Genomic DNA, 13709 nt, shown 5'->3' with positions numbered 1-13709 from the left:
AATGGAAATTATAAGTTCCAGTGCCCTTTTTAAGTGACCGAAAAATTGGAGGACACCTAGCCCCCCTCCCACGCTCATTTTTCCCCCAAAGTCAACGGATCAAAATTTTGAGATAGCCATTTTCTTCAGCATAGTCAAAAAACTTGATAACAATGTGTTTGGGGACGACTCACTCTCTCACAGTCCAAGGGGAGGGGCTGCAAGTTACAAAATTTGACCAGTGCTTAGGTATAGTAATGGTTATTGGGAAGTGTACAGACGTTTTCAGAGGGATTTTTTTGGTTGTCAGGGGGGGTTGAGGGGAGGGGGGTTACGTGGGAGGATCTTTCCATGGAGGAATTTGTCATGGGAGAAGATAATTTCCATGAAGGGGGCGCAGGATATTCTAGTACTATTTAAAACAAAAACAAAACAATTAAAAAGTAAATATGGAAAAGTTTTTTTCAGCTGAAAGTAAGGAGCAGCATTAAAACTTTAAACGAACAGAAAGTATTAAGCATATGTGGAGTTCATCTCTTCCTAAATACCTCGCTCTTTACGCTAAAGTAGTTTTAATAATTTCAAATATTTATTCAACGGCCTTTGTGATTCAGGGGTCATTCTCAAAGAATTGGGACAACATTTAAGCTTTAGTGTAAAGAGCGAGGTATTAATGACGGGGCAAACCCCCTCATATACGAAATAAAAATATACAAATATAGAAGTTCAATACGTAAGTTAATTCGTAGGTTACGTATATTTTCTAATAATAAAAACGTTCGTATAAAAGTAAAAGTTCTAGGTGCCTTTTAAGTAACCAAAAGATTGGAGGGCAACAAGGCCTCCTCCCCCACCCCTTTTTTTCTCAAAATCTTCCGATTAAAACTAAAAGAAAGCCATTTAGCCAAAAAAAACTTGTTTGCAAATTTCGTTTTAATTATCCATGTGTGGTCAGCCAAAATAAAAAAATGTATTAAATTCAAAAACGTTCAGAAATTAAATGAAAAAAACAAGTTTTTTAACTGAAAGTAGGGAGCGACGTTAAAACGTAAAACGAACAGAAATTACTCCGTATATTGAAGGGGCTTTTCCCTCCTCTTTCTCTCAACTTTACTTTTTAAAAGAGTAAAAATCTTTAGCGTAAAGAGCAGGGCGTTGAGGAGGGAAAAGCCCCTTTAATATACGGAGTAATTTCTGTTCCTTTTAAGTTTTAACGTCGCTCCTTACTTTCAGTCAAAAAACTTGTTTTCCCATTTAATTTCTTTTAAGGAATAAGTTTGATTGACTACTAGGCTACCGTACTAAGCTAAAAAGACACCCTTGAAGAAACAATATATTTCGGTGTTTGAATTAATACAACAGCACCAAGGACTTCATAAAAATCTTAACAGTAAAGTTTTGCTGTTCAGGAATAAGGGAAATTAACTTTTTGACTTCAGCATAACGAACGTGACCGACAAAACACTGGAAACTGACATATGTCTTTAAAGCTAAACCTTGATATGAGCCGTTCTGTACAAACGTCCCTCATTTCTTGATTATCAGCTCGCCAGCATAAGAATAATTTCTATCGTATTTAAATTGTCTCTGGGAGTTCCTATTCACACTGACAAAAAAAAGTATTTCAGGTATGTGGATTTTCGAAATGATCTACCGGTTGTGACCAGTGCTGCAACAAATACTCCAAATTCTTACTAAGTATCAAGTATTAAGTACTCATTGTTTTTTTACTTAAATATCAAGTAATAAGTACTTTTCAAATTCTTACTTAAATATCAAATACCAAGTACTTGCCAGAATTGTACTTAAGTATTACTTCAAGTATTTATTCTATATATATATATATATATATATATATATATATATATATATATATATATATATATATATATATATATATATATATATATATTTCTGATATAAAGCCCATGCTACCTTTTTTAAAGCCATTCTAATGGCTTCTTAGCCCCTTCCCTTGCCTATAAAATGTCCCCTGTCATTCCTCTCTTGGAAATCTTAATCAAAAACCAGAATTTCCGTTTTATCGATTTTAACCGTTTCCCTTGTTCGGTTAGTACACACCCAATGAAGTTCAAGAAAATAATCTTAACCAATTTTCAACACAACGGCTTGAAAGCAAAAGACTTTCAAAACAATTAAGTGCAGTCAAAAAACTCCTGATTGGATCAGACAGATCACATGACAGGATTAATACAGTGCACGTAGAGTTGAACTTCTGGTGATTAGTATTCAGTCAAATCTGGCACGTTTGAAAAAATACACGGTTATTCTGAAACAAGTGGGAATGATAAAAAAAATATTGAAAATATTTTTTCCCTTGTTTGGCTGGTAGACACCCAACGAAGTCCAAAAAATAATCTGAACCAATTTTCGACACAACGGCTTTAAAGAAAAAGACTACCAAAACAATTAAGTGCAGTCAAAAAACTTCTGATTGGATCTGACAGATCACATGACAGGATTAATACAGTGCACATAGAGTTGAACTTCTGTCGATTAGTGTTCAGTAAAATCTGGCACGTTTGAAAAAATACAGGATTATTCAGAAACATGTCAGAATGGTGGAAAAAATATTGAAAATAGTTTGGATTGGCTTTAAAACAGATAAAAGGTAATAAAGTAGTTCATTCTCTGATTCAATAAATAAAAAAAAATCAAATTTAAAAGTAAGGAGCCAAGTGAGTCAGTTGCAGACTTTTTTAATAAGAGAAATCAAAGCTCAATAATCAAAAATCAGTTGATGACATGTCTCGCCCTCGGCACCTTTACAAGGAAACTGCCTCAAGTTTTCAAGTTAAATTTCAGACACGCTATGAAAATGTATGGCATCTATATCCTTTGGCTGTTTTTCACTCAAGCAAGCCGCATGCTGTGTAATCAATTCAGATGGTCGGTAAACTTTCCCTACATATATTACAAAATCACGGGCCTGCAGCAAGCCCGCTGATTCAGACGCATTCCATACGGCTGGTCAAACTGCAGAATGAATGAATGAATGAATCAATGAATGAACTTTATTATCCGTAAAAATATAAAAATAAACACAAAGTACAGAGTGTTACAAATAAACAAAAAAAAACAAAAAAAGGCAAGAAAAAAAATTCAAGCTAACAAAAGACAACATGGACTAATTAACCAGTATCAATATGGAAAAAAGGCTGCAGAGGGTCGTAAACGTGAATAAAGTAGATAGTCTTTTTACATAAATCATCATTGGAAAACCGAATCCAAGAAGGCATATCTATTAAACCAAATCGAGCAATTATTTTTCTGTTTTGGTGCCATCTAGGAAGCCGGAGGAGGAATTTGCAATATCTGAAATAAGCCGCACGTAGAGTATGGAGATTTTTCTTACGAAACAGATGAGCCATGCCTGATAAAAACAAAAGCACAGGCGCGCAATAAGCGTTATAAATCATGCACAAACCGTTGCGGTTGTAACGGATTTTGTTGTGGGATATTCTTCCGTAAGCGACGCGTAGGTTTTTCACGGCTTGATTCGTTAGGGATGAAAAGGTAGTGGAAAGTGTTGGACCGAAACACAGACCAAGCCAACTAACTAAAGAAGAACATGGCAGAATTGCAGTCCCAGCAACGAATGGAGCGACCGCATAAGGGCTATTAAAACAAATAAACTCGCATTTAGACGCATTAACTGACAGTCCAATCTTAGATAGTACATTGGTTAATATAGTAAAATTGGAAAGCAATCCACGGCGAGTCCGAGCAACAAGAAGAACGTCGTCTGCATATGCAACAGAAGACAAACCAATATTACCGTAAGAAACAGAACTTTTAAGGGGACACAGGCACGATACAAGCACAAATTTAAATATACTAGAAGACAATACGGCAGAAGTTGCAATCTATCTATTTCTAGCAGCAGTTTTCACACCATGAAGTGGCAAAAACCATGAGACTAAGTCGAAAATCTTCTGAGAAAAAAGGAATAAAACAAGAGCTAAGAGCTTATATGGCACTTGTGACGAGGTCGGAAGAGCCAAGAGCTCATATGGCATGAGGTCTAGCAAAATTATAAGAATCAATACATTAATTTAAAAGAAAAATCAGAGGCATAATGCTGGTCGGCATTTAAAATAAGAGCTCTGAGACACAAGGTCCTTTTAAATATCAAAATTCATCAAGATCCGATCACTCACTCACAAGTTAAAAACACCTCATTTTTTCTAATTTTTCCTCTCCCTTCAGCCCCCCCCCCAGATGGTTGAATCGGGGAAATCAACTCTATCAAGTTAATTTGTGCAGGTCCCTGACACGCGTACCAATTTTCATTGTCCTAGCACGTCCAGAAGTACCGAACTCGCCGAAGCACTGGACCCCCCTACTACCCGAAAGAGAGTGGATCCAGTCCGGTTTCGTCAATCACGTATCTACGATATTTGCTTATTCTACCCACGAAGTTTCATCCCAATCTCTCCACTCTAAGCATTTTCCAAGATTTCCGGTTTCCCCCTCCAACTCTCCCCCAATGTCACCAGAACTGGTCGGGGTTTAAAATAAGAGGTCTTAGACATGAGTTCCTTCTTAATATCAAATTCAAAATACCTCACGAACGGTCATCCGCTCTTAAGTTAAAAATACCTCAATTTTTGTAATTTTTCCGAATTAACACCCCCTCCAACTCCCCCAAAGAGAGCAAATCCGTTTCGGTTATGTCAATCACGTATCTAGAACTTGTACTTATTCTTCCCACCAATCACTCCACTCTAAGCGTTTTCCAAGATTTCCCCCCTCCCAATGACACTGGATCCGGTCGTGATTTAAAACATGAGATCTGAGTTACGAGGTATTTCTAATATGAAATTTCATCCGATGAAATTCAAGATCCGATCACTCCTTCGTAGGTTAAAAATACCTCATTCTTTCTAATTTTTCAGAATTAACCCTCCCCCCAACTCCCCAAAAGAGAGTGAATTCGTTCTGTTTATGTCTATCACGTATCTAGGACTTGCGCTAAGCATTTTCCAAGATTTTAGGTTTCCCCCTCCAATGTCACCTGATCCGGTCGGAGTTTAAAGTAGAGCTCTGAGACATGATATCCTTCTAAATATCAAATTTAATTAAGATCCGATCTAATTTTTCCAAATTAACCGTCCTCCCACTCCCCCCCCCAGATGGTCGAATCGGAGAAACAACTATTTCAAATTTAATATGGTCTGGTCCCTGATACGCCTGCCAAATTTCATCGTCCTAACTTATCTGGAAGTGCCTAAACTAGCAAGACCGGGACTGACAGACCAACAGACCTACAGAATTTGCGATCACTGTATGTCGCTTGGTAAATACCAAGTGCCATACAAAGTAATTTTTCTCTGGGAATGGAATATTTGGTTGAAGGTTGGCTTCAGTATGACTTCTTTTGGAAAACGGTTATTTCCAGGCTTTGGGCAAGCCATGGGTGGAAGTAGTTATAGGCCCTACTAAACTGAAGGAAAACTCGACTCTTAAAACTAGAAACCCTCTCCCCCTCGCCCTATTTTAGATCGGACTTGTCATATCAGAGCTCGATATGAGCCCTGATCATAGACATCTTTGGTCTAGCTTTCATTTGGATCCGTTGCTCGATTCGCAAGTTATACTAAATTAAACCAAAACCTTCACTGAGATCCATCAATCTATCGCAAGCTACACTGAATTAAATGAAAAACTCAACTTTTAATTAAGCTCGGGTCTCCATCCCAGAACTCAATGCATACCATACTCTTGGGCATCTTTATTCAATTTTCATCAAAATTCATCTCCATATGCAAGTTACAGTGAATTAAATGAAAAACTCGAATTTTTTTTTAACACTTAAAGCCCGATCGCCCTAATTAAGCTCAATTTTAATCCAAATAGTTCAATTTCAATACAAATCTGACTGGCGGTTCTCCCACTATACTCGATTGCACAGACGGGTGGACAGACAGACAGATCTCAAAAACCTATCTTGATGGTATTTTCCACTATCCAAATAGGTGATGATACCTGGATGATGATAAGCCATTGTTTTCCTTTTTTGGATCCAATTAGCCAACATTGCCACCTAAGACTTTGCAAAATCCTTCCATCCGTCTGTCTGTCAATCTGTGTAATCACGTATAGGGGGAGAAACGCTGGTTGGATTTTAATAAAAAAAATTTATGGCCAGATTTGGTGCCAAGGATCATGAGACACATCAGGTTGAAAGATGAAGACCCAAGCTCAAATAAAACAGGGGGGAGAGGGCTGTACCTGCTAAAACAGTTTTTCGTTTAGAGTAATTTGCGACTGGACTGATGGATCTGAATCAAAATTGAATCAAAGAGGCCTAAGACCATGACACATATCAAGTTTTGAGATAAAGACCCCAGCTCAAATTTAACAAGGGGGAGTGGGTTTTAATTCCTGAAAAATTTAAGTTTTTTGTTCAATTTAGTATAACTTGCAAATGGAGTAACGGATCCGAATGAAAACTAGACGAAAGATGCCTAAAATCAGGGCTTATATCAAATTCTGGTATCACAAACCCTATCTCAAATAGGGCGAGGGGGAGAGGGTTTCAAGTCTTAAGAAAGTTCGAGTTTTCCTTTAATTTTGTAGGGCCTATAACTTATGAATGGAGTGAGTCAGATTTGTCGTAATTTGCTGGAATGAATTTGACAAAATACCACTGCATTGGATCCAGCTAGAATTCCCTAGACTTATGTATTGCAGACAACATTTAGATGGGCAAAGATTCATAGCTTCAGTAGTTTTACCAATAATATGGTCCTGAAGATGATGAAATGGTAGAAATCTGGTTCAGTTGACGAGATGACAAAACTTAAACACTAATGTCAGAAATATAAGCCCAAATGGACTACAGTATGCAACATTTAGCATAAAACAGGGGATTTTAGCTCACTGTCGACCAGTGAACTGTGAAATAATTTCAATTTTCTTTGTTATATAACTTTTAAACAAAAAATTAAACCAAGTGTTAATCATACTATAATTTTTTTTTCTCGTCAAAAACAAACACCCTATTTCATATTCAAAAATAGGGCATGGAGCTATATCTGAGTTTACTCTAAATCTAAAGGGTGATGTTTTCTTGTACATTGCCAAAGCACAGACACACAAAACCTATATCTGAGTTTGCTCTAAATCTAAAGGTGATGTTTTCTTGTACATTGCCTAAGAACACACACACAAAATTTTCGTGTCAAAGGTAAAGTATTTGAAAAACAAGTACATTAAAAGTATCTTAAGTAATAAGTATTTCGTAATCTTACTTAAGTATCAAGTAATAAGTACACCCTAGAGTTTTTACTTAAGTACAAGTACAAGTAATGGAAAATTTTGCTTAAGTAGTACTTCAAGTAAGTGACAGCACTGGTTGTGACATGGCACTCCTTACATTTGATGTATGTTTTAAATTGAATTCGTCACTTTTTGAATACACCAAAACAAATTGAATTCTCATTGATGAGAAGTGAATTCTCATCAATCATAATTAAAAGTCATTTTAAACTTGGAAAGACAAATTTGTATGCATATGTAGTAAACCGTTTCACAATCGAAAAAAAAACATAAACAAATAAAATAAGGGGTTGCCAGAAACGATAATCAGAATGGTTATCAACAATACAGTATTTTGTGTTATTGAGCATATTACATATTTTTATTAGGCAGTGTGTCCTGGACGACCATCAATTTTTCCCTGATGACCCTAAAAGGCGGTCATTTTACGTTTTTATCTCAGATTTCATTTACATTTCTCTAACTTCATGTGTCATGACTGCTCAACAAATGCAACGGAACATTTCAACTCGTCCGTCATAAGCGTCAAAAGAACAGAAATCAAGAAAATAACAGCTTCCAATATAATCCCGTATTTCTATTTTTGCCATTTTCATTTTAACAGACTGAATAAACCCATTTGAAATGGAAAGTTCGCCATTATCTCTGCACCCCCTGTGCAAGCTGTTACGCATAGAAAAAAAGAGCTGAGAACCAAGGTTAGATGCATCTGTGTTACACAAATGATAGAATTGACACTAAAAAATAGAGGTAGTAAAAAATACTTACATATATGGGACGGCTCTCACCAATACTGCAATTTCCCTATTTGTTTGTGTAAATAAATTAGCCAATGCTAGGGGGGCGTAAAAAATGACAGCTGTAGGCCTTAACAAGCACGAGATGAAGCCAGATATATAGAAAATATTTGAGCTAGGGTCTAGAATAAGAGAAAAGAGGAAAAAAAAGTAGATTTAAGAAACAAAATGTAGAAATCTAAGAAATCCAAAGTGCTTTAGTTCAGAAAAAGTCATCAAGAATCGCCGTTTACAAATACTACTACGAACAAATTACTGTACCATTGAGCCACCTGAGGCCAACATAGCTGCATACACTTCTCGGCCTCAATCCATTCAAAGTACCACTGTTTACACCCAATTTCTAAGACTTTTTACTACCCCCTTTGTCGACGATATGTTTTACATTTAGCCCCAGATGGGTAATCAAAAAGTATAATATTTGGAATTCTGTCTTCCTTCATCCGTACGACATGATATAGCCATCTTAAAATTTCCTTCACTATGGCCCTAGAAAGTCCAATCAGACGACACTTACCGTATAGCCTATTATCTGATATACAGTCAGTCAAATGAGTACCTAGAACAATCCTCAGCCAATCCCTCAAGAAAGCATCTCAAAAATATTTGCCAGTCTTTCGAAGCGCTCACATTTAAGAGCAACACTTGACCACTGTGATTACCTTGGATTTAAACATGTTAATATTACTTCGCAGATTTGCCTTCCTATTCTTCCAAACTTTTTCATTTGCAAAAAAAACACCTTGCGCCTTGGCTATTCTACTTTTACATTTTCACTACAGCCGCTATCTTAACTTATAATACTACCGAGGCAAGTGATGCCATCCGCTTGATTGGTTTTCTCGTTACCTATTATTACCTCTTACTCTCATTTATTCCAACACTGTATTAATTCATACAATTTTTCAATTCTCCGCTCATTCGCAAAAAAAAACCAACAAACCTATCCAACCCCGTGTCAAATTAAGAGTTGACAAGACCTGTGCCAAATCTCATTTGTGTCAATTTCTGACGTGGCTTGATACGAAGAACAGGTAACAAAAGTGGATTACATGTGTATGGGTGATTTATCCGCTTGAACGTTAAATCAACAAGAACAGCATATCAATTAATCAAACCAATATATTTTTCGAAGAAAAACGAGAAAATAGAAAGTAAGTTTTTTTTTCATTAACAAAAACGGAAAAAAATGCTAAAAAAAATGTCCATAGCTTTTCTTAGAAAGATAGTGTTTAAGAGAGATACATGATAGACGAAAAGTATCATTTAAAAACAAATATTTTTTTATTAGTGGTATACTTTGTTGTCTGTTAGTCCACAGACAAGAATACATTAAATTAAGATTAGTTGTATTTAAATTCTTTTTCGTTAATTGGTTTATAGCTAATGGTAGGTGAACGATACGGGTAATAATAGTGACATTAAATAGGAAAATTGTATAAAAGTTAACGTTGTGGAGGGTAGGGGTAGTAACGACTATTTGCAATTGATTCTGTAAGGGTCTATGATGAAAAAGATGAAATAGTAATTTAGAAAAGACCGATAGAAAAAGATAAGTGAAGATATATTATACTGACATGACAAACTGCTAGAAAATGCCATGCATTCTCCAACGTTACAGCAGCTATTGCAACAACTCAGTGATGGAATCAAAGGAAACGAAGTTTATTTTATGTTACCTATTACTTGTTATAAGGAAATTTCATACTGTGAGAAAAACAATATCAAGCCAGGATGAACATTTAGTAAATGAACATTATGATTTGAACTAAAACCTAAAGAAACAAAAGAGATAGTAAAAGGACTGCATTCATCAATATCAAGTTTTCCAAGAGAATACCTCCTTTACTAAAAAAGTTGACATCTTAAGAATATGCACTAAAAAGGAATTTCATGCTTGGAAAATAAAAATTTCACCTTGGTGATAAAGTTAAATAGCTAGATTGCAACAAATTACTGATTAAAATTTGAACTTTTTTACCAGTCGGAGGAGGACATTTCTAGCTAGAAATGTTACCATTCCTATCTAAGCTAGTCCCTTATTAGAATACACGAAAACCCTACTTTAAAGAAGGATGGGGGAGAGTTTTGACATCTAGAAAATGGATGTTAAGGCTGAGTTTTCGAACACCAAAACCTAGGAGGGAAACCAATATATAAGGGTATTCAAATGACCGCAGTACCTTAGATCCATTTTCTGAAATAATATCAGCTTAAGCTTGAAGTGACAGAACTTGTAAAATCTATAGTAAAAACTATAGTAATAAATAAAAAAGAGAAGTCAGCTTTACTAGAATATTATTTTAAAATATTTTTGTTAACTGGAATTAAAGAAAAAGCCTTGTCTATGCATTATTTATTAAATAAAATGTAAATACAATATTAAAAGATAAACATCAATAAAAGAGAATGAGCTGGGTTACTTACCTTCTTTTATAAAGCCATATCCTGATAATGAAAGATACAACAGAATGAGCTCGGTTGTATTTGCCAAAGTTCTTGAGCATGTATAATAAACAAACCAGCTTGAAGCCAAAAAGAAATACGTCCAACTGTATATGTGTGCTCCCATCTTCTTCTTGACAGCTTTTAAAAACATAATCTCGCATATGGTAAAAACAGACAGTTGGAAAAAACGTGGGGCCATTATCTGAGAAAAAATGAAAACATAAATTCCAGTAAAAAATATCTTCTTTATATTTAACAAGCTCAAAACTGTAAAACAATAATAACCATACAAACCTGTTTTGAACTAAAGTGTCACCTTGTCTCCTAACAGATACCACAAACAACTAGTTTTATTTATATATATATATATATATATATATATATATATATATATATATATATATATATATATATATATATATATATATATATATATATATATATATATTTATTTATATATATGTAAAGAAATGGTCGAATCAAGCTGCATGACAAACATAAACCCTTAGTATCTAAAGAGATCCATCAAAGAGACATTAATTTCATGGATTGCTTATACTGAAATCCCCAGATATGTTGCATTAGAGGTGCTGTACAAGTCCTCTGCGGACATCTGTTGTTATAAATTTGATTTATAACAAAACTCATTGTAAATAAAGCTTTCTTACTAAAAAAAAGTCTAGCGTATACAAATAAGTCCCAGAGCCACAGAAGGTAGTTTCTATCAGGCTTATTTCAGTCCAATTCAAAAAACTGGATTGAATGGAAAACATAGGGATTAAGAACAATCAATTCGTCTACATAACATCAGGCTCACTTTTATAAAAATAGAATTAAATAGTTATAGAATTTTCAACAACAAAAAATGACTACAACAAGTAGTATAAGTTTCCCTGTAGAAAGGCTTGAAAGCAAGAAAAAGTATATTTTTAGTACAAATATTTTGCTTTGAGGGGTCTTTTGAACCAGCACTTACAGGAGAATTCACTTATTACGCCACTCCCTCTCCTGTCTGCAGTAAAGTTTATTAACAAGCATAAAATATAAAATGGATAGATCCAGGAAAGAAGATTGAAACATTAAAAGATACTTACTATAAAGCAAGGCTTGTCAAGCCCACATATTTTCAATGTCTTAAAAATTAAAGCATATATAATTATTATCACAGAGCTTCTAAGACCATAGTCAAATTCCCATGTCAGTTCTCCACTTCCAAATACAAGACGATGAGAGACTTCTGTAGACTGCCAATATTCATCGGGAACAAACCAAGTTTGAACAAACAATAGGGTACTCAGGCGAATCAAAACTAACTTCCACATTACCTGAGTTTGTTTGGGTATGTAAACTACTGCTTTCAAAATCTATAAAATACAAACATCACAATAAATTCAAATAATCATTTTCTTTTCTTAAATATACAATACAATATACAATACAATACATTAATAAAAATATACAAATACAGAAGTTCGTTATGTAAGTTAATTTGTAAGTTATGTATATTTATTACAAATAAAAGCGTTTGTAAAAAGTAAAAAGTTCTAGTTGCCTTTTTAAGTAGCCAAGAATTAGAGGGTAACTAGGCCTCCTCCCCCACTCCTTTTTTTATCAAAATCATCCAATCAAAACTATGAGAAAGCCATTTAGCCAAAAAAAAATTAATATGAAAATTTCGTTTTAATTATTCATGCATGGTGAGCCAAAATTAAAACATACATTAATTCAAAAACATTCAGAAGTTTAATAAAAAAAAACAAGTCTTTTTAACTGTAAGTATGGAGCAACCTTAAAAATTAAAACAAACTGAAATTATTCCATATATGAAAGGGGTTATCCCCTCCTCAACGCATTGCTCTGTATGCTAGAGTTTTTTTATTGTTTTAAAAAGTAGAACTGTGACAAAGACTCAAACTTTAGCGTAAAGAGCAGGATGTTGAGGAAGGGACAACCCCTTTCATATATGGAATAATTTCTGTTTGTTTTAAGTTTTAATTTTGCTCCTTACTTGTAGTTAAAAAAAACGTGTTTTTTTCATTTAATCACTATAGGCACCCAGCTATTAGTCAACTAGGCCTACTGTCACATGAAACAGCAGGACTAATGATTAGATTTCTTAAAAGTATTATGCTTGAGGTGAAAAATTATGCCATATTGACCAATATTAAGAGGCTGTAGGACAAAGGTCTAGAATAGCAGCTCTCCAGAAGGAGATATGCAAGAACAAAAAGAGAGACAATTCAGATTACTAATTTTATCTACATTTTAATCTTTTTGTTTGCAATTTTGACACTTCATCCCCATCATCCCTTTAATGGTCTCATATACAGTGTCAGATTTAAAACTTTAATGCTTCTAGGTCCAAATGTCTTTGCTGCTCTGTTTTTGCAAGATTTTTGGGGTAACTCCCAAAGATTTTGGGGATAGTGGAAGCAATGAACAGAACATAACTGATGAGGCAAAAGTAATGAAAGAGAAGGGGTGATACCAAATTCTCAGCTACACAGAGGTTTTCTTTTAGAAATACATTTTTAAGCTTTTGGTTTCTATGGGCTGTCTTGAACCCTTAAGGCCTTGAATAGAATTTGTCCAAGAAGTGAGAGTAGAATTTGCAAAGAGAATAAAAGAGACATCAAGTGATGTATTTGCTTTCTTCCTAGCCAACTATCAGTAAAATTTAGAAATTCATCTTAAATCTTAAACTTTGTTTAATGGACCTATTTAATCAAAGTTACATATGGTAAAAGAACTCTTTTTGGAAAATACCGCCTTTCTTTGGAATTCCAGAAAAAAAGAGATTGGTTTTTGTTCCAACCCTATTTTACTACACCATGATGCAATGTGAGGGTAGTAACAAGAGCCCTGCATTCTTGGTGAAATTTTCACCAATAATTTGTCAGCATAAAATCCAAAATCCAAGTGTTGAGAATATCGTACAAGCTACAATAAATAGCATGAAAAATGAGATCATTGATAAAATCCCATCTCAAGCGGCCTTTCAAGAAATTGTCCAAGCATCTTTAAGAGACTTGGAAACATCACTAAAAGCTGAAATCTCACAAACTGTCAGTGAGATAAAATCACAAGTGTCAGCACTGGAAACCCGGGTGTCCAAAAAATGATCGCTCTCTGAAATGCGTTCTGAAGTCCAGACGGTAGTTCTTCAAGAGACAACAAGCA

General features: G+C 34.7%; 1 protein-coding gene across 5 annotated transcripts in view; it reads right to left on the bottom strand.

The window, feature by feature from the left end:
- The window catches only part of LOC136034748 (GPI mannosyltransferase 3-like), a 54018-nt gene that overhangs the window by 34234 nt on the left and 6075 nt on the right, over positions 1-13709 (bottom strand). For all 5 annotated transcript variants that reach the window (XM_065716126.1, XM_065716130.1, XM_065716129.1 and 2 more), the window contains exons 2-4: positions 11624-11893; positions 10509-10731; positions 8053-8203 (exon numbers count right to left, since the gene is read on the bottom strand). In XM_065716126.1, the coding sequence (XP_065572198.1) occupies positions 8053-8203; positions 10509-10731; positions 11624-11851 (602 nt within the window). In that variant the 5' untranslated portion in view covers positions 11852-11893. The remainder of the gene's footprint in view (positions 1-8052; positions 8204-10508; positions 10732-11623; positions 11894-13709) is intronic.

This window comes from Artemia franciscana, chromosome 13 (assembly GCF_032884065.1).
Source record: "Artemia franciscana chromosome 13, ASM3288406v1, whole genome shotgun sequence".
NCBI classification, from domain to species: Eukaryota; Metazoa; Arthropoda; class Branchiopoda; order Anostraca; family Artemiidae; genus Artemia; species Artemia franciscana.
The sequence above is the reverse complement of the archived record's forward strand: the minus strand, read 5'-3'. Positions and strand labels throughout refer to the sequence as shown.